Source organism: Apus apus, chromosome 2 (genome assembly GCF_020740795.1).
Source record: "Apus apus isolate bApuApu2 chromosome 2, bApuApu2.pri.cur, whole genome shotgun sequence".
Lineage (NCBI taxonomy): Eukaryota > Metazoa > Chordata > Aves > Apodiformes > Apodidae > Apus > Apus apus.
This window is the reverse complement of record NC_067283.1, coordinates 59,690,085-59,714,470: the sequence shown is the minus strand read 5'-3', so window position 1 is coordinate 59,714,470 and position 24,386 is coordinate 59,690,085. Positions and strand designations below refer to the sequence as shown.

The following is a 24,386-nucleotide window of genomic DNA, read 5'->3' as shown; positions in this document are numbered from 1 at the left end:
CAATTACTGTGAAAACATGCACAGCTTGCTCCAGCAGGCAGATTTAGTGGTGGTGGTGGTGAGCCTGACACCTCAGACACACAAGGTGATTGGTAAAAGAGAGCTGATGAAACCCATAGCAGTCATTAACATCAGCTGAGATACCATCTGGAACCACTGACCAGTATGACTAGGATGTATGAGCCAGCTCCTGTTGTTACATGCAGCACTATGTTGCATCCACCACACAGCTGATACATATGATGTCAGTTATTAATTGAAACAAGAAAAATTTGGAGGGGAAAAATTCACTTTTGGGAATTTTATATATTAATATATAACATTTCTCTCTCTCCCCTTTTATTACCTTTTCACTCTCAGATTATTACCTGCAAATGACACTCAGAGACACTCTTATTCCAAACCAGGTGCAGTAGGTCACAGAATCACAGGATCACAGAATGTTAGGGGTTGGAAGGGACCTCGAAAGACCATCCAGTCCAACCCCCCTGCCAGAGCAGGATCACCCAGAGCACATCACACAGGACTGCATTTGGGAGGGTTTTGAATGTCTCCAGCAAAAAAGGCTCCACGACATCTCTGGGCAGCCTGTTCCAGTGCTCTGTCACCCTCACAGTGAAAAAGGTTTTCCTGTTGTTTATGTGGAACCTCCTATGCTCCAGCTTGCACCCATTGCCCCCTGTCCTGTCACTGGACATCACTGAGAAGAGCTTGGCTCAGTCCTTCTGACACTCGCCCTTTAAGTATTTATAAACATTAATGAGGGCGCCCTCATTAATGGCCCAGTGGCCATTAATGGTAATACATGGTGACCATTAATAGCCACCAGTTGACCGAAAGGCACTGGTGACAGCTCTGCAGACTGGTGTGATCAGGGCCGCAGCTTTGGATGTCACCTGACCAGGTGACCATCTCTGCTTCTGTCTCCGGACAGGTGGGTGAGCTCTGCTGAGGCAGGAGACATCCCTGCAGCAGGCAAGGATCTGGCAGCCCCACTCACCCCAGCGCCGGGTTTGTGTAAAAGTGCCGTGAATAACAATGGGATTAAGCCCAGATGTTGCATCTGATAAGAAGTCCAAGGGAAGCCTGGGCCCAGGAAACAGCAGGCAGAGGCTTGTGTGCAGAGGGGAGCATGAAACCCCCTCCGAAGAATCTCTGTATGAAGCTGCAGCAGTGCTTCACTTAAAAAATTGCTTTCTTTGAAGGTGAAACACATCGTGAATAGGTGGAAACTATTTGAGCCTTCCATTTCCATTCTTAGACCTGCTGCATTGCCCCGAGGTTTCTTTCCCCACAGGCTTGTTTTCTCAGTACAGGGCTGAAGTGCTGCAGATCTCTTGAGCCCAGGAGCTACTCAGCTTTTGTAAGAAGACGGAACTGTGCGTCATGGAGTTCACTGTGCTGGCTGAATTTTGGGCTGGGGGAAGTTTGCTCCTATTATGTCTGGGTTCCAGGGACATCAGTGGTTATTATCTGAGTTTGTTAACTACAGCTCTGACCACTGTGTAGGGTTAATGTGTCAGGAGAGCTTAATGCTCTCTTTTGACATAGTTCAAGTTGCTGGCAAAAGTCTGTTTCTGGGGAAAAGAACGGAGTATAAACTCTTAACATCTCCTTTTAATGTCCAAAATTACTTGAACACAGGTGATCAGTGTTATAGCTTGCGGCCCAATAATTGACAGGAACCAGTCCAATTAATCAAATTAGTTTATTAAGCAAGCGGCAGCAAGCAAAACAGCGCTGGGCGACCGGGGAGTCTTTGCTCCGCCAACGGCGCACGCCCACTTCCCGAAAGTAGCTGATTATGTACTCTTCTGGTTTCCGTATATGTGGCCTTTCTGGTATATTCTGTGTCTGAGCGACGTGTTGCTAGGAGGTTGGTCTTATCCCGCCTCCTGGTGGTCGTGAGGCTGAAGGCTCCTCATCTTCATCGGTGTCCTATGGGTGACCCTTTACAGCTTATCACACAACTTAGCTCTTCCCTTTGAAGTGTCAAAGCACACCAGATATCTGTGATTTAGGTATGTGAAGTGTCAAAACACTGTAATTTTTCACCAGCCTTTAAGAAAGCCTGATTTGATTAACAAACAGGATTTTATTCATTACAATCAGGTTATATGGATGTGAGACTTGTAAAATTACATTACATTAACTTTAAATACGGTGCAAAAGCTAAAGTGGGACTTTATTTAGATGAACAAGAGTGAGTAACTTAAGTATCTCTTTTTTCCCCCTTTCTTCTAGAGATCCTATATTATTACAATTAAATAACATCATTATAATGCCTCACCTCGGCATTTAAACAGAGAAGGCTACCTACAAGATAACAGAGGAAGCAGTTGCTTCCTAGCTGATGTGCAAAAGGGTATCACAGCTCCGTTTTCATTCTTCCCTTTGCCCCCATCAGCTCTAAAGTTTCCCTGTTAAGGGAAACCTATTCCAAGTGGGCATGGAAAGGTATGGCTTGGTCTCATATGTCAATAAAAATTAGCTTTTACATTTTAATTCCTTGCAAATTGGAGGAACACACTACTTTTCGCTTCCAACCATTGACAGATGCATGCAAGCTTTAAGTAGCTCAGAAAAAACAACTTCTGATTGCCAGTGTACTTCTTCCTAGTGAAACAAAAATTTGGAGCTTCCAACCCCTCTTGCTTTCCAGCACTCCTCACTGCAGTGGGAGGCTGGGTGTGGCTGGGTAAGGATTCCGAGATCAAGACTCAATAACAACAAACAAGCTGTTACTGAGCTTTATTGTAGTGCTGGGCAGCACTGGGGATTCTCCACCATGAGTGCTCCAACGAGTTAGTGAAACACCCCAACTAATATACACCAAAAACATGCATATTCAGTTCCATGTCAATGAGTTCCCAGAATTCTTGTACATAGTCATTTTATTTCCTGGATTTGGCTATCTTTGTAATTACGCGTGCTCGAGGGTCTCCTGTGGGGGTCTTTGTTGATTCTAGTTCTTTGTCATCTTTGTCCTGGTCTCTCATCTTGGTCCTGTCTCCAGTCTCCAGTCTCCCGCTGGTAGGTTGCCCAGGTGGGTCAGAGTCCACATGAGTGTTGTCTGTAGGGGCCACAGGTTCTTAGAAGACTTGATGTTATCACAACCTACAGGATGCTTGGCATAGCTGACTGATAGTTTCACAAAGCACCTTGTTTTAAAAGCAGCCCTTAGTATAGCAAATTCATTATTTTAGTAAATTTTTATTAAGCTATATTTCTATTGAATTTACTAATGAATATCCTATGACTATCACTAGGCTCCCTAGTCCTAAAGAAATAGTAATTTAGATTACATAATTCAGTTTGTTCCCATTCTATTTGCTATCAAAAACATCAAAGTAAGATACCTGCTAGAAATATTTGTGACTTTCCATAAGAAAGTCTCCATTTAAATTAGCTCCTGAGACACAAAATGCTGAGGCAAAACTCAGTTTTCAGAAACATACTCAGAAGCACTTATTTAAAACAGACTGGATTTTAGAGGACAATTTAAAGTTCTGGCACTTTGGAAAATTAGTCTTCAATATGAACATGCTACTATATAATACCAAATTTATGTGCAGTCTACCTTCAGATTTTCAACTTTGTGAAATTATTTGGAAGAACACTGGGAGCCCTCTAAGCCTCCAGCACCATTCTGTAAATAATGGGAACACAAAAGTCTACAAAAACACATGCACATTACAGTCCAAATCTGTACATTTTCCTTTGTATCACTGCTTTTGGATATTTACAAGAATAATTATATTCGAAAAGATGTATATAAGGGAGCTTCACTACCCTAAAGAAAAAAAAAATACTTTGACAAATTGTTTTTCTTACTGCAATTATTATAGAAAAAAATCTAAATCCTATTGTTACTGCTTTGAGATAGCTCCAGAAACGCAGACAAAAAGACCACTTTAGGAAGGAGACATCATTATTTACTGCTGGTTTGCACAAAGCTGGGTGCTTGGTGCCTTCCCACAAATCAAGCACACCAAAGAAAAATTTTCATGACACGGAACTTTGTTTTTAACAGTTAGTGTGTTTCCAAGTCCATCCTCCTTATAGTGATTAGTTAATGATGAATGTATAGTTACATCACTTTTTCTGCTATCAATGCATGCTCAGGGGAGGGGTCTTCACCTGGGCAGGGGTCTTTTTGACCTGGGGGTGTGATCTTTAATATTATAATGATATTATAATGAGCTACTTTTACCGAAAGGACACAATATCACAACTTCTACAGCTTCAACTGCTCCAGACTGGTTTAGCCATCAATCTTCTTGACTTTGTTCCTTCTTTATTACCTCCTGCATTCCTTAGCTCCAATTATCTTTGTAGACCTCAAGTCTTCTCTGCCAAGTTGGTGATTTACCCAAGACACTCTCTAAACTTCTTGATGAATTGCCTTCTTGAAGGCCCAGTTATTGCAGCTCAGTGCTAGCTGTGGTACCAATTGTGTACCTCTCTGACTGCAATTTCAGCTTGTATAGATATATACAGCGTGCACCTTACATAAAATAGCCACATCATTCTAAATTTGAGTTATGTACTAACACCTTGGCTTACCTCCACTAGGAACAACACCTCTAATATGGTTAATCATTCAAATTACACAGGAAAGTATTATCTTTAAATAGAAGAATGCTCACCCACCTCGCTAAAGCTTTGTAGGAAAGTATGCTGTCCTCCCAGTTGTCTTTATGTACTCTCTGTTGTATTAATACAAGTCCAAAAGACAAATAAACCAATATAGAACTCAAAGTGGCAGTGATGTCAGCTATTAATTGAAAAAAAGAAAAATTTATAGGGGAAAAAATCACATTTGGGAAAAAATCACATAAAAGAGAACATAAGGGACATGCAGAATAAAAACAGGGCCTAGATAACAGTGGAACAGTAAGAATTAGACAAAACCAGACTCCAATTAGAGAAAAACACTCTCTTAACTAGTCAACAGCCTGACCACGAGACAGGACTGCAGGACACCTGCAGGGCAGATGGAAGGGATGGAAAGGAGCACTCCCCACACCTTATCTTGGTTACAGTCTTGAGCAGTGAAAAACACATTGAGTAATTGAAACAAGTATATTAATATATTAATGAGCCATGAGCATACTAAAATTCATACCCACAGGCTAGAGGGACCCCTACTAACAACAAGCCCCTTACTCTTTGAGCAGGTGTAGTGAAATTCCCGAGCACTGCCACTTCAAATGGAAGAGAGGAATTAGTTGACCAGTGTGTGCCAGTGATAGAATGATGTTAGTTTTTTCTCACATTTTTGGATATAAAAGTAGCACTTGTGTTTCGGGAAACTGAGCTTGCTTTGTGGAATACCCCCTGCTCCCTTTTCTGTGCAGAACTGGATACTAAAGGAAGTATCTCGACTTTGTGCGTGGAGTGGCTGCTTGCACAGCGGGTAACGGACCCGGCTTTCGGGACAACACTTCTGCTAATTTAACATATGACAATATTACCTACTTTTGCAACTCAGGGAAACAAGACATAGCAGCTGTTCAGGAGCAGCAAGCAGGCTGGCAAGGATTTAAAGACTGTCCCAAATACCTCTCTGTTCTCTGAGATACAAACACCCAGTATACCTTTCATTGTCACCAGTATGACCTTGGAAACAAAAAAAAAATTGTGTTTATTCTTTCAAAATAAAAGGCTAAGCAATAGTTGAAAACACAGTTGAAAACAAAGATTCAAGAAGCTAAAATAGCAGAGAGGAAAAAAACAAGCCACACAATTCTTATTAAATCAATACCCTAAAACTAGAAAAAACACACAAGCTTTTTCACATGCAAACTTTTCTCCAGACATGAAGTAGCAAACATAAACCAGATACAGTACTGCATTTCACTTCTACATGAAACAATAGAACATGCCTGGCATTTGCTTGGAGTTTTACTTCTGCTTTTGCAGATATTTCAAGAATCTGGGCTGATTAGTTCCAGAATTGTTCCCTGCCACTGGAGTGCTTTACAGAGGAAGACACAATGCTGGACAACAGGATACCTGTCAGTCACTGCACTGATGGGTTGACACACAACAACTTGTCATTCCACAAATTGGAAATGATCACTTGAAGGACAGCTTCCCAAAACATCTTTAGAAAGCAACTACCTCTTTTCAAATTATATTGCAAAAAATAGCCCTTTGTTCCCTGGATTTCCTTGATCTATAAATATTTATTGAATAATATCAAATTGACTGACATACAGTTAAGGAAACCTTCCTGTGCTTACTAGATGCTGTTTCCCACCTCTGCCATTCTACTTAGATTGTGCTTGGAAAACACAATGCACAATCTTACCATTAATAAAAAATGATCCGAAATTGCAGTGACCACATGAGCAAAGAGATGATCAATTACAGTTCACTCCATTTATTCTTGTTTTTTTAAAACATTTTGATGGGCAAAGACAACATGATCTGGAATAAAGTGTTGATACGATAGTCTGCTAGGAAATATGGCTTTATCTACGACAAGCAGACAGGTTAGTGATAATCTTTTATGATGGTTTAGATTCACGGAAAATGAATGCATCACTTGGGTCGACCTTGCCTGAAATAACAAACTGGTGAATATAGATTTCCTGCCTCTGCTTTTTTTTGGTTCAATGAATCCTGGTCACATATAATGTGGCTTTATAATACATGACATAGACATGGGAAATGTTGTGTCCTTATCCAGTTTCATGCTTAAGCTAGTCTGTACATCTCATCTGGGAAATGTACTACATTACATCACACAAGTCTTTTGGGCTAATGCAGTACTTCAGAAGTCTAGTCCTAAGAAACTATTACATTTAAGATTTTCCAGTCCAGCTGTTAAACTAGCACTGCCAATTTCACCACTAAATCATGTCCTTAAGTACCACATCTACCCATCTTTTAAATACCTTCAGGGATGGCAACTCAACCACTTCCCTGAGCAGCTTCTTCCTGTGCTTGATAATCCTTTCAGTAAAGAATTTTTAGCTAATATCCAATCTAAACCTCCCCTGGCACACCTTGAGCCCATTTCCTCTTGTTCTGTTGCTTGTTACTTGGGAAAAGAAGCCAACCCCCACCTCGCTCCAACCTCCTTTCCAGGTAGCTGTAGAGAACGATAAGGTCTCCCATCAGCCTCCTTTTCTCCAGGCTAAACAAACCCATTTCCCTCTGACTCTCCTCATAAAACTTGTGCCCTTCACCAGCTTCATTGCCCTTGTTTGGACACACTCCAGCACTTCAATGTTTTTCTTGTAGTGAAGAGCCCAGGACCAAGCACAATATTCGAGGTGCAGCCTCACCAGAGCCCAGTACAAAGGGACAATCACACTTCCCTAGTCCTGCTGGCCACACTGTTTCTGGTACAAGGTCCTTTGACCTCAGGTATTGTCACATGAGCAGTAAGTTAAAACATCATCCATTATGTCTTATCAGCAATCTTGGAAGCAGCTGATGTGAAACAGGGAATGTGTAAGCATTTTAGGGTTTGTTACTTTTTATTTTAAAGAAGAAAATTCAAGTAACTTATTGAAGAATCCAGCTAATATGCTGTAAATCCATCTTGCTAGTTAATGAATTTTTCCACTAAAAATTAACTGAACTTGAAATACATGCAAGCAAATGATACTCCAAAAGCATCACCAGGATAACTAGAACAGTTTATGGTTTTGTATAATTATTACAACATTTTATTATACTTTTACCTTTTAATTAGTCATTTCATAGAGATGTTATACTTAACTGCCATGATGTGCAGCACAACAAAATGTGTTTGGTAGAGGTGTTTGTTTCAAGAGGACACGATGTTTTAATTCATTATTTTGCAAAGCACTACAGTACTCAGGAGAGACACAGTAGTGCTCTATTGCTGATCATTTCATAGTGTGGAAGGACAGAGATTCCTGGTGCCCATAGCAGTGGTGTTTCCCAGCTCCTGACCTGTTCTGGCTGCAGAAGCCAGGCACCCTGTTGAGTGGCTGCTGACCACCTGCACAGCAAGAGGGATCACCCCAGCACAGGTTTAGTGAACAGAATAGTGAAGCTGTACTTGGCAGCCTCCGTCACCTGGGACTTGCAGTCCAAGTAACCTTGTCAGGAAAATTTTCATGTTTCTCAGCTGGGAGAGATACAGGCCTGCCTGTAGCCTGGATAATAGCTGCAGTGACTGAGCTCCTGAGCCTGCCCCAGTTGCTTTATTCTCAAAGAGGATATTCTTAGAATCATTTAGGTTGGAAAATACCTTAATGTGTGCAATGAGATGTCTACCAAGGCCTATCCAAGGCTATCAGATGGCAGTCTCCCCTGAGACAGAGTATTCCCCGCTATTTGGCTGGGGATTGAGGTTTCTGAGGGAAAGCTGGCTGCAGCTCCATGGCAAGTCTATTTTGTCACTGCTCTTAAACATTATTTGTATGTTTCACTGTCAAACTGATCTGCTGTTCTCTCTCTGTTAAGATAAGATGATGTGCTCTCTGCACTATCGGTATTAAATATTGTGCCAAGAAGCAGTGAGAGCCACATATCATGGCTAGGTTCACGCAAAAGCCCAAAATAACAGGCAAACTCATGGTGACAAGGCAGAATGAGGTCCAGACCAGGGCTGAGGGGAGCTGGAGAGCAGCCCTGCACACCCTTGCTGGGGCAGGGTCTGATGACCTCAGCAAGAGCTGCCACGGAGTCCTGGGATGTGGGGAAGCCATGTGGGGCTGGGCAGGGACAGCCAGGGCTGGTGGTGTCCTCACACTGGCTTTTTATTTGGAGTGGCAGTGCACATACACTTACTTCAAGACAGTAATTAATTTTCCAATTTATACAGAGACAAAGTCAGGAAGGAATGGGAGATACATCTCACTGGTCACTCCTTGACTAAGGGCTTCTTGGGCCTTCCTGTCATGTTGGTGACATGACAATAGGCTGAAGAAAGGAGAAACAGGCTGGGAGAAAACAACTCCTGTAATTTAGGTGAGGCGGGGCCACAGGCCCTGAGACATCTCACCCTTTCAGAGCCAGCTGACAGTGAGGAGCTGAACTTGCCTGTTTGCTGTCTTCTAGATGAGGTGCATGTGGCCTTCACATATGCCTGATGGGCTCCCATCAGGCCCATCCCATCTTTTTATTTTGTGTGAATCTGATGGGAGCTGGCTGGTACGTGCCCCAACCTTGTCCTGATAAGGATTGTATGCACCAGCAGGTCCTGCAGCAAGCGGTTTCAGTGAAGCAGCACTGATGCACAGAGCAAGCAAACTGCTGCTGACACATATTTCTGAAGATTTAACTCCTCCCCTGTCTTTTGGGTCTCCTTGATGATTTTCAGATGAGTTCGTTTTCACAGGGAAGGGAATTAATTTCAAACATCAGTCTTGCTTTTCAGTTGGAAAAGAACCCCCATTTCCACCAGAAGCTGTGACACAAATAAATTTATTTTATTGTTTATTCTGAGCATTTGCATAATACTTATTTCTTACTTTCTATCCCAGCAGGTATATTACTGCACTAAGTGCAGGCACTTAGTATTGTGGGAAACAGCTTAACATTTTTCCTAACTGAGTTTCAGTCAGATAACTGGCTAACTGCTTTGCACTACAGAGTGAAGAAAACAATTAAGAAACCTTTTTTCCAATGGTGATTGGAACTTTTTCTTGTTGCTTACTACTGCAGTTTAATTTTGGGGTTTTCCCCTTAGAAACAAGGAAGAAGAAAGAGCTATTTTGGAGCTATTTACTGTGAGAAGACAGATTATTTGCTCCAGCAGTCAGATTTTGTGTTGGTGTCTGTGACCCTGACCCCACAGACGCACAGACTGGTTGGGAAGAGGAAGCTGGAGCTCATGAAAACCACAGCTACTCTCAGTAATATCAGCAGAGGTAGGGGGCAGAACAAAGAAAACTACATTATGGTTTGTTGGCATAAAAAGTCCTGGGAAAACCCAACTCTAATATAGTGTCACTCTGAAATTTTCAGTAAATTCTCTGATTACTAGATTATAGATGTGGTCATATCTCAGAAAAACATATAAGCATTCCTGTAATTATGAGCCAGTAGGTCTCTAAAATGTTAGTGAGCTTGGAGTATTAGAAGCCCATGTATATTTGTATAATCTCCTACTTAAGCTTTTTATTTATTTGGAGCAATGTTGTTTCTAACATACACCACGGTGGACCACTTGGAATTCTGGAACTGTATTTTGTTTTGTGGCCTTTTAAAATTCTTTCCTGTCCTGCTCTGACGCACATACCCAAGCTTCCTCCTCCTGCTTCCCTACCCTCTCTCTGCTGTGGCTTCTGTGCTTCCTGAACAGCTCTAGCCTGCTGTTTGCCTGACCACCACGCCCAGAAGGGTGGTGGGAGAACAGTACAGAGCAGGAAAATAAGAGTATTCTTCCTACTGTAACCCAGGTCTGTCTGTGGATCAGGATGCTTTGGTGAAAGCCCTTCAAAACAAAGTTATTAAGGTAGCTGCTCTGGATGTGGCATATCCTGAACCTTTGCTCAGGTAGGACATGTACTTAAGTTAAATATAAATGAGTGTGTGTGTGGCTCAAACTAAGTACAAGTTTGTGAGCACATGAGGTTTCATAATTTTGTTAGTAGGAGTACATGATGTACATGTTAGAAATGAAATGTAGTGTTGTTTTTGCATCTTAGTGTTAGAAATGTGGTGGTGTTTTCACACCCTAGTGTTAGGAAGAGAATGGTTTGTTTCTGCCCTAGTGAAAAGAAACTTTATGGTGACTGAAGAGAGAAGTGGGCATTCCAAAGACACTGAGGTGATTTATGGCCCAAGAAACTGAGGGACTTGATTGGGTTCCATCTGGGGGAGCTGAGATACCTGAACATGGCAAAGGCCATGAGAAAAACAGAACAAAGTCACTCTTATGCTACTCCTCATGACAGGATGGCACCAGATGGTATAAATCATTCTGGTGATTGGGAAGGCAGCCAAGGGGGCAAGAAAGGTCAGAATTAAACCTTAAAAGGTAAAAAGTAAACTCCTAGAATGGAATGTGTAAACAGGGGCACGAAACTTACAGGATAATTAGAAGCATCAGATGGGCTGTAAACCCTGGAGTACCCAGCCAGTGGGGAAACAGGGGAGGGAACTTTGTGTTGGGAATAGGGAATATACACAGTTATTCACCTTACTATCAGGTGTGCTTACTTGTTTAGGTCACCCATTCTTGCAGGAGTATAAATGAACTGCTGTGCTGAAGGATCTCTGTGGGCCTGTTTGTTGGCACGACAGTCGTTTCTCACAGTACGTGCACAAGTCCTACAGAAACAATGTCCTCAATTTTTTTTTATCTGAGCCGAATAAAATTCACACTGACTCATTTGGAGAATTTGTTGTATTAAAAAAAACCCAGAAGCTAGTCAGCAGTTTGAACTCCTCTGAGTATGCTTGAGTCATGCACTTAATTTTAAATTATAATTGTAGATACTTCTGTGCCTCCCTTCAGGTGATTAAGTAACAGAAGGGTGCTCTGTGAGTTACTAGCTTGGTATTTCTCTTCCTTTTCACAGATCGCCCTTTGTTAGAGCTGAAAAACGTTGCAGGAACTCCTCAGATTGGAGGTGCCACCAAAAAACCACGCCGCCTCATGACGGAGGGCGCGACGGGAGCAGACGAGCAGCTCTCACGGCTCTTCCGACCCCTCAGGAGGCAGTCCTGTCAAGCAGCCTGCACCTCGTGTCAGCGCCTTTCGCCTTCATCCTGCGGCGAGGAAACCGCGATTTGATCGCTCGTCACGTCGCTGGCCCACGGGTGTTGTGCAGGCAAAACGCATCATGCACGGGTTTCGTTTATTCAAATAACCAGAAGTGATTCTTTTTGGCAAACGGCAGGATTTCGGGATGAACGCCGGTGAAAAGCTCCCCAGTCCGTCGCCTTGCCCTGGGGCGACGCGCCGAGCTCTACACGCGGCCCGTCGGTCACACGGCACCGAAGGCCGCTCGGACCGCGTCCCGGCGGGCACCGCCGGGCTGTCCGGGCGGCTCCCCCCGCAAGGGCTGCCTCGGGGAGAGCTGGCAAGGCCTCCGCCGGCAGCCTCTGACGGGACGGGGCTGCCGGCCTTGTGCTCACACGCGAGATCCCGCGCCCTGAGCCGCAACCGCGCCCGCCCCGCCCCGCCGCGCCGGTGCCGGGCCCGGGCCGCCGCGCCGCCAGGGGGAGCCAGCGCCGCGGGCAGCTCCCGCCGGGCCGGGCCGGGCCGGGCCGGGGCGCTGCGGCGGGATGTGGGGCGGCCGCGCTGTGGCGGGCGCGGCGCGGCGGGCGCGGGAGGCGGCGGTGCCGCGGGGGAGCCGGGCGCTGCGCACCTCTGCGGCGCGGGGCGGCTCCAGGGACCTGTTGAGGAAGATGCTCCGCAAAAAGAAGTAGGTGCGGGGCAATGGCCGGGCCGGAGGGCGGGCGGGCGGCGGGCTGTCCTGCCGGGCTGGGCCTCACCGCGGGCTGACGCAGCCGCGGCCGGGCGGGCTGCCCTGCCCTGCCGAGCCGCCCTGCCGAGCCGGCCGTACCCCGGCTGCGCCCGCACCGGTCTGTGGGCAGCGGGTGGGTTGGGTGAGCGGGGCGGTGGGGCTCGGGGCGCTGCAGCGCTACCCCCTTGCTCAGGGGGGAGAGGCAGACACCGCGAGGCGCCCCGAGGGTGGCCCTGGGGCCCTGGTGACGGTGCCTCGGGTGCCAGGTTGTACCGAGAGACCCGAGAGGGCTTTGCTTTCTCCTCCCCCTCCACGTGCGGTGGGTGGAAATCATTGCTCCCCGCGCCTGCAGCTGCTGCGGGGGGAGTACCCTCAGGTTTGACAACCTGGGTGTTTGTTGCGTTGTGTGCCTTCAGGCAGGTGACGTTTTAATTAGAGAACCCGTTGAAAGGTGAAGCTGATTTTCTTTCCTTTTTCCAAAAGAAAGAAGCTTTGGTATGACAGCCCTATCCTGGGATCTAAAATGGTAAGTGCAAGGTTTCAGGATGTTGTGTTTAACTGTGCCAGGAGAAACAAGCTTGACCTTCTGCCATTGTGTCTAAGTTGGGGAAAAGCATTTTCAGGTGGAGAAACAGATTTTTGTGAATGAACGCTAGAGCTTCAGTTTCACTTTGATATGCCAGGATTGCTGTTGAGAGAAGCTGTTCCACATCCCATGGCCATTTCCTCTTCTGTGCCAACACTGACACTGTCTGGCACACTCTTGAGCCCGGAGCAGAGAACTGCTGCAAATTCAAACTTCTCTGTACCAACTTAGTTTTACAGAAAACAAGTTTTCATGTTTGTTTTCAGACAAGCAATGTTTTTCAGTTAATACATGCTGTATTTTAGAAAACTGATTTATTGAGCTGTGTAACTTGCTACAAAATAATCAAGAAGCTAAGAAACGTTGACTGTAAGACAAAGGTCAAAGATATTGTGAACAGAAATACTTATTGAAACACCTGATACATAAGACCTATATAAACCATCACAGCTTCAGTAATGGCATTCCAAGAGCATACTTGGTAGAGTGCACAAAACTGTATATAATTGCCTAGTGTAAGTTTGTAACTACTGATTAATGTGGCTTGTTTGTTTGTTTTTTAAAAGATGTATAAACCAACTGAATTGGCCTCTGTAAAGAAAGATGACCATACAAAAATTAGGAAAGAAGATAACATGCGCTGCAGAGTCTTGAATGGTCTTATTCATAAAGCTGTGGCAGAGATGATGACAACCTGTGAAGTTAATCAAGAACTTTTTGAACTCAAGCTGGAAATCTGCAAGGCAGGTGCCAAAGCTACACCTTGTGTTTAGCCAGTCTGACTACGCCTTGAGGTTGGCATGATGTGCCAAAGCATGGTCCCTGGGTGTCGTGAGGTGTGCAGGAGGAGTTGTATTGCATTGCTTCTGATGTGGCACAGCACAGCAAGATGAGGTTCTGGATACCCCTTACACACTAGGAGAACTTTGCCAGTATTGTACCTGGCTTAGTAGACATTTCCCACTATAGTTCAAATGCAACTTAGGCCAGATAAATGGTCGTTCTGCTAGTATATATCTATTTTTTTTTCCTTTTCTCAGATACATGCTGTTTGCCTTGTCCTTTCAGAGGAGGAGCCTGGTCTTACCAATTTAAGTACATCTTCCTAGGAGTCTTTTTTCTTTTGTGCAGCTGTGTGAGAGTTGATACCTCATGTCTCACCAGCATCATTACGGAGACAGAAGACTTAAGTGGGGCATGAGCTTAGTTAAAAAAAAAAAAAAAAAAAAAAAGGCAAGCCTAAGAAAATGGCATTGGCGGCAAGGTTCCAGAAAGAATTTGAATTTGTACCTAATTGTAGCTACCGTTGTCATATTTCCTGGGTTTTAAAGGGATGTCAAAGCTCTCATTCAGGAACTAGGTCACTTTCCACATTCTTGTCAGTTGTCTAGTTTTTTCTTCTACATTTGCCGTTTTGTTAAGATTAAATTAGTCAAAGGCTTGATGGACTTAGTTTTCTTAGTTAGAAGTATGGAAAAAATTGCATCTTATAGCTCCATCTATGACGAGCTTTGTCATTTTTAATTGAAACAGATGTTTTTGCCAGCTGAATTAGTTCAGTATTCAGGCAAGTGATTAAAATTGTGTGGGCAGGATGAATCTTACGGCTCTTTATGTGCAATATCCTTCATATAGTATTTCTTTCTCTAGGGTTTTGAGGATTCCTTGTCTAACTTAGATGGCATGTCTGCACATAGAAATACTTGTTGGTGTAGGGAAGCCACAGCACTTGCAGGAGGCATTGCTGTATCTGAAACAGTTTATGACATGAGAGATGGCAAGAAACAACTTTCTTCTAAATACATACAGATTATATTATAACAACTGTGTAGTGCTTAGTGTTGGTGCTGCACTGGAACGTGGCTGAGAGTCAGTCCTGTTTTACTTTTGATCTTATACTGGTCCCATACTGTTACTTCCATTATCAAAACACATCTTAGAATCATAGAATCATTAAGGTTGAAGAAGGCCTTCAAGGTCAAGTCCAACAGTCAGCCCTACACTCCCATGACCACTAACCGATCTCTAAGCACCATGTCTACCCATTTTTTGAACACTTCCAGGGACAGTGCCTCCACTACCCCCCTGGGCAGCCTGTTCCAATGCCTCACCACTTTCTGTGAATAAATTTTTCCACATACCCAATCTGAACCTCCCCTGATGCAGCTTGACCCCATTTTCTCTTGTCCTATTGCTGGTCACTGGGGAGAAGAGGCCAACACCCACCTCACTACAACCTCCTTTCAAGTAGTTGCGGAGAGTAATGAGGTCTCCCTTGAGCCTCCAGTTCTCCAGGCTGAACAGCCCCAGCTCCCTCAGCCTCTCCTCATAAGACCCGTTCTCCAGACCTCTAATCAGCCTAGTTGCTCTTCTCTGCACCCTCTCCAGCACCTCAATATCCTTCCTGTACTGTGATGCCCAAACCTGCACACAGTGCTCGAGGTGTGTCCTCACCAAGGCTGATTGCAGGGGCAGGATCACCTCCCTGGTCCTGCTGGTCACACTATTCCTGATGCAGGCCAGGATGCTGTTGGCCTTCTTGGCCACCTGGGCACACTACTGGCTCATGTTCAGCTGGCTGTCAGTCAGCACCCCCAGGTCCTTTTCCTCTGGGCAGCTCTCCAGCCAGTCCTCCCCAGGCCTGTAATGCTCCCGGGGTTGTTGTGGCCAAAGTGCAGTACCCGACATTTGGGCTTATTGAAATTCATGCCATTGGCCTTGGCCCATTGATCAAGCCTGTCCAGATCCCTCTGCAGAGCCTCCCTGCCCTCAAGCAGATCGACACTCCCACCCAGCTTAGTGCCATCTGCAATCTTACTGAGGGTGCACTCTATCCCTTCATCCAAGTCATCAGTAAAGATGTGAAACAGGAGTGGCCCCAGCCCTGGGAGCACCACTCGTGACCAGCTGCCAACTGGATTTAACTCCATTGAACACAACTCTTTGGACCCGGCTGTCCAACCAGTTTTTTATCCAGTGAAGTGTGTGCACATCCAAGCCACAAGCAGCCAGCTTCTCTAAGAGAACGGTGGGAAATGGTGTCAAATACCATGCTACAGTCAAGGTAGACAACATCCACAGGCCTTCCCTCATCCAGTAAGGGGATCACCTTGTCATGGAAGGGGATGAGGTTAGTCAAACAGGACCTGCCCTTCATGAACCCATGCTGACTGGGCCTGATCACCTGGTTGTCCTGAATGTACCATATAATGGTACTCAGGGTGATCTGCTCCATCAGCTTCCCTGGTACCGAAGTCAGACTAAGAGGCCTGTAATTTCCTGGATGATCCTTCTGTGCCTTCTTACATATGTGGGTTACGTTGTCTGATTTCCGATCTGATGATACCTCTACAGTCAGCTACAACTGCTGAGTCTTCTCCTAGGCTTTCTGCAGTCCATCAAAATTTGGGCTTTTTGGTATCAAAAGTTCAGATTACATAATAGTAATACAGATAAGGATAATGCTTCGGGCTTGCTATGTCAAAGTTTTATCCACTTGATAGCATTACTCATTTCATAATGAAGAAATAGCTTCTGTTAGGTAGAGTTTTTTGTGTGCTTACATTAGACGTCAGTGTGGGAGATGGGGAGGGATGATTCTGCTGGTAGAAACAGCTGGTTAATCATCACTGGGGGTTGTGGTTTTTTTTTTAAATGAGTGTTGGATTTCCCAAGGCAGGAGTTACTTGGTGGTGGAAAAAGTCAGTATCTGCTTTGGAATTTGGGGGCAGTCCCTTTGACATAATGTGCTTTTGGATAATGTGTTTCCGTTGCATATGTGAGAGCTATGAATATTATCTGTTAGTGAGTTAATACCCAGGAGGCTTTAGAGCTGCAGAGACTTTAACATTACGGTAGCATGGGGGGCGTCCTCTATTTTGTCAGTATCAAAGCTGAACTAGGTGACAAACCAGGCAGTGTCACAGGTCCTTCTTTAGTGGAAACTTACACTTTCTACTGTATTTCAAAGCAGTATGCCATAAATTGTCATTGTGTACTATTTGTGATGGTATCACCATTACATTGACTAAAGGTAGCACTGTCAGGAACATGCAGGTATTGGCAGACTTATACTCCATTTAATTTCAGTTGAAAGGGAGATTAGGTAGTGACTTGCCTAAATAAAAAAGTAATTTCAAGTACTGAATATAAACCTTATTTGGTGTTAAACTCCACCTCTACAAAGGCACCACGTAATTTTGGTTCTTGAGAGCAGAGGTGGAAGAAGAAATTCTAAGAATTTACATATCCGGTTTGGGGTGACTGTATGCTTATTCATGAGTTAGAGACTTTGTTGTATATGAAGTGTGTGTCTATATATAACTCTAAAGAAAAGTATTTCTTTTTGCAGGTGTCCCTGGCATCAAACTTCTCAGCATGTCGTGTGTACTGGAATCCTGCTGCTACTACGGAGAAAGAAAGTTATGTTGAAAGCGTATTGCGGAGGAGTGCTCCACGTATACGGTACTGCTACGGGATAAACAGTTAGACTACCTCATCAGTTCATAGCCATGTACTAGTACCATCTCTGAAGTATTTCTAACCATCTATATCTGACCTGTTAGGATGCTTTAAGTTTGTGTATTTGAAGTTAGAGCATCTCCTGTGATGCTCCTCACAGGAGGGGTGACTGTCAGACCAGGTGTGTATTCTCCTGCTGGAGCACAGCTGGCTTAATTGACTTCTGTGCTGTCCTAGGATTGGACTGGGCTGAACAGAAAGGAAGAGAAGTTTGGATGAAGTTTTACTTCACTGAACTAGTGATGGTGGGCTGTACATGCTGTGCATGACGGTAGGCCAGAATATGGTGCTGCACAAGAGGACTGGCGATTATAACAAGTACCTCCTTACAGGATCACTGGGCAATTCTGATTGCTAGGGACAGTTTGGACATCCTCCGGAAAGGTTGACTGATACTACAGAAATTCTTCACAATACTGATAGAAAAAAATAAATGTGGGGCTGCTACTGTACGTTGTGATGCTTTTACCCATTTTTGTCTGAGAGTCCAGTGAGTTTTCAGGATATCATAGAGATTTTTGTCTCTTCCTCCTTCCTGAGCTTACCCTCTGCTGTCTTGCCAGTCTGTTGGAGGATCAGGACTTCCTCCCATGGGCAAGGTGGCACTGAAGCATACCTGTAGAGCCATTTCCTTTCCCCCTGTTTCCTTAGGCTGTGTAATTCCTTCTCCAGCATGATGCTCTTCCAGCAGCTTCCAGTCTTTGAAGAGGAATGTTGCTGGATGGGAGGAAGACAAGGGAAGCCCTGTCAATCCTTCTTGCAGCTAGTATGTAGGACTAGTTGTCTTGCCCTGCTGTGAGGGCTCTGTCCCACACTGCTGTCACTCCTACAGTGGGGATAAGTAAGCCAAATGAAGTAGGCAAAGACCTATGCCAGCCTGTGCATACAGGAGATGAATCTAATACTATTAATACTCAGTGGGGTCTGCAGCTAGTAGTTTTTGTCTGCTATACGTTCAGAGTTAGGATTCTGCAGTATTGTATTGCTCAGCGCTAACCTGAATGGATACCCATTGGACTGAAAGTTTTGCAAACCATATCCTGAAATGTTTTATCTGTCCTGGAGGTGCTGTCCTGTTACTCATGCTGCTGAATGCTGTATTTTTGCCAGGTATCTTCTGACGAGTCAGCAGATTCTAGGAAATGTACCCCCAATAGTATTTGTAAAAGACAAAGAAGCTGCAGCAGTAAAAGAGGTAATTGTAATATCTGACTCAATGTACAAAAACAGTAATGTACAAATATAATAATATGCAAACATGATGATTTAGCATACCATAATGGTTAGGAGTAGGGAGGGAGCTGTTGCCCTACCAATCTACATTAACAACCAGTCTTTGCCTGTACCCTTCCCTCTTCATGTTCCAAAGCATTTTATCAAAGAATGTTTAGTAATAGTGATGCTTATATACAATGTAAAAGGTATCACATCAAGAACTTTTTTTGATGCTGCTAGTAAGTCAGTAAAGAAATCCTAGAAGTTAAGGTGTTGATAGTTTTAACTAGTTGAAATACTGCTAGAATAATGATATTTTCTAGGAATTTGCTGTCTTTAGGACTTTGAAGTTAATTTTTTTTAAATAGTGAGAAAGATTACATTATATCTCAGTTTAGTGGTTAGGGTGAACAAAAAATCAGAGAACAGAATTGCTATCTTGTTACTCCCCTCCTCCCTCCCAAGGGAAGATAAATGGGAATCAGGAAGAAGGACTTAACGGTTGGAAGTTAAAACCAGAACAGATTTACTGCAACAAGGAAGGGACAGTAAGATGTGGAATGAGAAACAAATGTATGCAAATATATACAATACCCAGTGTCAATGATCACAGATGTAAGTGTCTGAAAGTCCCTTGCAGCAGGGCTGACTTGGGAAAGGGTCCACAGTTCTTCCCAACACCTGATGGATTCAGATCCTGCAAGCTGATGACAAAGCAGGAGCCTTTCTCCAAGACCTCAGAGCACAGTGAAGCAGCAAGGAAGAATAGAGCAGGAATGGGGGACACTCCTTGTCCTCCTGGCTTGTATATAGAGTATGGCAGGAGATGATCCCTGACCCCTCCCTGTTCTGCCCCCTGGATCCCTCAGGGTCCTAAACACCCTCTCTCTAGGTCCTCCTGTTGGTACCATAAAATTGTCCTGGGCACCGTCAAACCACTCCAGTGAGTGAAATTTCATGACAAATGTCTCCTCAGGCTGTTGATGTGAATGGCAAGTGTATTAGTTTTAAAGTTTCTGTGCCCTGAAGAGCCTTTTTCAGATGTGTTACTATTACAACCAATTACTGTGAGTGACGTATGGCTTTATGTGGTGTTTTATCAGCAGAGCTGGAAGGGGGAGCAGGAACTTCAGACTTTAGAAATGCAGTGAATTTCTTGAACTTTCTGCTCGGAGTTTCACGCCATTATACTGATCCACAGTGCAAATGTTTTTCACCTGCATTAGTATCAACAAAAGCACAAGAATAGAAATTAAATAAACACTTTGGAAAGCTGTTAATATTCATTATTATGGTCCCCCTAATCAACTCAAGAAATACGACACAAGTAGCAAGTGATTATAGAAGGACTTTGTCATTACTATTACTCTGTTATTAACGTACCTAGATGGAGCTACAAGTATCTCCTGCAGGTTTTGCCTTTCAGGTCTGTTATTTTGGACCTTATTGCATTAATGACTGTTTCTCAAACTTTGCCAAATGACCATTTACTTTTTTTGAAGAAGAAAGGCCCTGGGCTACCTTCACGTTCAGTGCATAGACACCAAGAAATTAGACCACACAAGAAAAGTAAAAACCCTCCTTATATAGCTTCTGTCAGTGAATGGCACTGAGAAGCACTTAGATGGATCATCTTTTAACACTTTGCAGATCATCAGATTTATGTAATCCACAGATTTGAATAACAGGGCATGAAGTAATGTAACTGCACCTGATTTTTAAGTATTCAAACACAGGGAAGGATCATCCAGTTCAACTCATAAAATAATGTGTTGAATTAGAAGGGATATAATGTAAAGAAAAGTAGGAACAAAAATTTAAAATTAGATAAAACTCACAATTAGGTATAATCTATAAGCACTGGATATACTAGATTTGTAGCATTTACTGGTTAGGTGGCATGTTAAAAGGGAGTTGGGAGCTCAATATTTACATGCAATAGAAATACAAACTTGCAGAAAGAGGGAAGACATTAATAAAATCCCAATGTTATGAAAAAGGATTTGCAAGACTGTAGTAAGACCAAATAAAATAAAAATTATGTAGCAATCTGTAGCCAAATTATGTAGCAAAAACTGTTGGCAATCCCTAGCCAACAGTTCAGTGTATGTAAGGCAAAAATCTTTGTAGGAATCCATGGATCAGTTGTGCTATTTGACAAACTTCCCTCGAAAGAAGTATAAGCAGTTCCATGTAAATAGAGGAAAAGGCTATTGTGAAATGGTTTTGCAAAATATTCCAGACATATAAAAAATTAAAACATTTGCTGTTTTGATACTTGTCTGTTTCTTGTGTAGGTGTGAACAGAGTAAATTTAAGATAGGGCCTTTAATATATAATACATGTAATATGTAAGAAGAATATGTAATATGTAAGAACAGTTTCCCACATCTATAATATATGCAATACATGTAATATATATATACACTACATGTCTTAATGTATTTTCAGATTGAGGAATTATTGTCAGTTGCTGATTTTGGGCCTTCAGAAGAAGAAGAAACATCTCAAAATTACTCTAGGTACGTTTTTTGAATCAAAATTCTGCAAGTGTCCATCTCTGCTGGCCAGCTTAAAATGGGTATTATTTGACACAGTGGAAAGTGTATTTTAATTAGATGTGTATGTTGTTTTCGCAGAGTTCAGCAAATGATGTTACAAGGAAATAGAAAGTAGAAGAGAGCTACTTTTCGGAAGACCTTTCCAAAAGGCATCTCAGCTTTTAAAGAGATCAGTTGGGCCCTTTTATTAATAAAAGAGGCTACAGAATAACCTAGGACAGAAGTAATATGTAATCATCCCATAAATTAAATGTAGAGGATGGAATTTCATTTTGTGGCATAAGCTTTCTTCACCAATACTACATCCATTTATTAAAATTAAGGGAAAATATTTCTTATAATATATGCTCTGTTTTGCTTTCATATTTTGGTAAAGACACATTTTTATAGGCTATTTTGTCAGTAGTTCTTGTGCACTTGCACCCTGCTGCAGGACAGATTTGCAAATAGGGAAGGGTAAAGTATTTTTTATATATAAGTGAACCTCTTTTAAGCTGTGGAGAATGACAGAATTGTCACTTTTAACAGCACAGTGTATATACTTTCAGAGGCAACTAACCTGTAAGGTAGTATTAGAACACAGTCTCAGAAATCAGCAGGTGGTGATGTCTGTATTCAGTGACATGGTCATCAGGCTTGTTAACTGCAGACCCAGTACTTGCTCTGGTATTAGTATCTTTATTTTTATGAGGGAAATATTTTTTTAGAATTTCTAAGAATCCAAGACTCAGTGTTTGTGATAATTAAAGAATTAAAAATGCCTTGCAGCAGTATTACTTTTTTCTTGCTGGTAATTTTCTCATGAGGATAAAAAGTTTACCAGTACTATTTGGCCCCTTTTTTTTCTGGTATAAGTTTGGATTGTTATACATGAGTACAGGTTTACTGATAGATCTCCCTAAATAAATAAAAAGTAAGTTAAGTTAACAGCGTTCTTCTGTGAGGGGTTGTTGGCTGTTGAGGGATAGGTTTGAAGAGTCTGTTGTGGACTGGATGATCTCAAAGCCAACAGCCTTGTACTTCTGTGCTGCAGTCTGTTGGTGGAAGTGCCTTCTCTGTCTTAACATCTCACAGGACAGTTCATCAGGTGCTAATCAGAAGTAAATTGTTGATGGAAATCACTGTTGTTACAGACTTTGGCACAGGGCACCTAACATCTTAACTCTCTGTCTTGTGGAAATACTTAAACATAAGTGCAGCTTAAGGTGCCATATGCTGCATTCATACACCTGGCTGATGTGTTCTGGACACAGGCTGCTGCTTCTCAGTTTGTGAAAGAACTGGGAGAAGTCTTAAGTTTCTTGGGGTTCCCAGGTCTAGTGCTCACTCTGTTACCTATGCACATCTTTTCCCAGAAGCAAGCACAGATTCATCTGGAATGTAGTTGCTTCATCAGCTTCTTCCCATTAAATCTGTCGACATGCTGACAGGCATGTCCTTGGACACAGCCTGTCCTTGGACTGTGTATTATTAGTATGGTGGTGTATATATATATGTATATATATGTAGTAGTGGTGTATAGTATGGTGGTATCTCTTCCTTAACATAGGAAGCACAGTGCTGAACACAGTGCATTAATAAAGTAAAACTAAAAACTCCTGTTTATTTCTGTGCTACTCAAGTTGTCAGAATTAACATTACCCCTTAAAATATGCACAGGGAAAAAAAATCATACAATTTGTTTTCCTTTCCACAGTAAACTGTTATCTTCAGCAACCCAATCTTCAGATTCACCCATGCGGTCTAATCTTTTTGGTATTGATCATGAGCTGCTCAATAAGCAGATAATGGACTACAAAAGACTGAAGGTGTCAAGACATCTAGAAAGCATTGCCTGGACAGAAGAGCAGGAGCAGCAGCTTTCTAAGATTCAAAAGAAAATTAAAAAGAAAAAAATAAGGAATCCTCCTGATGATGCTGCTGGACCACAGGAATACTTACTGGACAGATACGAAGCTGATTACTGGGATGATAACACTGGACCAGTTTCAGACTGTGAGCTGGAGGATGAATTACAGGAAGAAGTAAACAAATTGGAGGGGGATGATGACAAAACTAAGCATACTAATAAACTGAAATGAAGTGGAAATAATCACTCCTTTTAAGATGGAAGCTGCCAATAGCAAAAACGAGGAGGACTGCCATAGATAAGTTTTGTGCAGCCTGTTTATCACTTCCTCTTTCATACACGTGGGGAGACTGGCTAGCGCAAGTTAAGTAAGAAAACCAAAAATGCTATTTGTGACATTCTGTTAAGCAGCTTTCAAGCTGCTGCAGTTGTAGGACTTTGAAGCAGGGAGCAGTTTTGTAGTAACAAGATATACATAGTGCAGTACTGAGTTAAAACTTCTTGCAGTTCTGTTGATGATTTCCAATAAAACTAAAGCTTCTGTGTTGTAATAAAATGTCTTTTTTGTTGTTGTGGCATTCCAACAGCAGCCTTTAATGCATAAAATCTGGGACAGGGTATTCTCTAAAGGAGCTAGTTTAATGGGGGAACTCTTTCAACAAGAAGATGAAACTCAATTGAAATTATGTCCGATAAAACCCTAAAAGAAAATAAATGTATTTATTTTAATATTCAGAAATCTACACTTGTGGAAGAAGAGTTTCAACCAGAAAAGAATGGAGAACTGCTCATCTGTTGGGTAAAATTTGGTAAAGCATTGACCGTGACTGAAAAACTGTATTAAAAACTCTAAAGTGGAGAAAAAGCTGCAGGGAAGAAAGCCCCAGTAACTGTTTGAGATTTGGACATGAATGAGGAATCATATAAAAAGTGAGAAGAAAGCTTTCTGGCTCAAAGCAAGTAAAAAATAATAACATGACTGTAAAGTCAGAAGGGCTGAACCTTCAAAATAAGTAGTAACTAATAAGGCAGTAAAAAGGAATTCTACCAGAAGTAAGGAACATTTTATTCCATTAGTTAATGGGGAAGTAAAGAAAGACAATGCAGGGAAGGTTTCACTACAGTATGTTGTTCTACTTTTTAAAAAATATTTAAAAGACAGCAAGTATAAGCTCCCAAATATAAAAAAATAGTTGAAAGGATTTTTTGGTTGAAGAGATGAGTTCAGGCCAGCAAAGAACACTGAA

General features: G+C 42.7%; 1 protein-coding gene across 3 annotated transcripts; it reads left to right on the top strand.

The window, feature by feature from the left end:
- Positions 1-12,202: 12,202 nt before the first annotated feature.
- On the top strand, positions 12,203-23,695 carry RBFA (ribosome binding factor A). 3 transcript variants are annotated; one of them, XM_051611603.1, is made up of 7 exons: positions 12,203-12,365; positions 12,891-12,933; positions 13,560-13,736; positions 17,345-17,457; positions 18,625-18,709; positions 21,181-21,251; positions 22,987-23,695. In XM_051611603.1, the coding sequence occupies exons 1-7, from the start codon at positions 12,226-12,228 to the stop codon at positions 23,369-23,371; spliced, it is 1,014 nt and encodes a 337-aa protein (XP_051467563.1). In that variant the 5' UTR covers positions 12,203-12,225; the 3' UTR covers positions 23,372-23,695. The 3 variants fall into 3 exon arrangements, with proteins under 3 accessions (XP_051467563.1, XP_051467564.1, XP_051467565.1); XM_051611605.1 differs by having other exon boundaries at positions 12,285-12,365; positions 12,824-12,933; XM_051611604.1 differs by lacking the exon at positions 13,560-13,736.
- The last annotated feature ends 691 nt before the right edge of the window (positions 23,696-24,386 follow it).

Excerpts from the sequence above, each read along its gene's own strand:
- RBFA (XM_051611603.1), top strand. The coding sequence starts at position 12,226 with ATGTGGGGCGGCCGCGCTGTGGCGGGCGCGGCGCGGCGGGCGCGGGAG. Across the intron at positions 12,366-12,890 it reads AAGATGCTCCGCAAAAAGAA|AAAGAAGCTTTGGTATGACA; the intron begins GTAGGTGCGGGG and ends TTTTTCCAAAAG. Across the intron at positions 13,737-17,344 it reads TCAAGCTGGAAATCTGCAAG|GTGTCCCTGGCATCAAACTT; the intron begins GCAGGTGCCAAA and ends TTCTTTTTGCAG.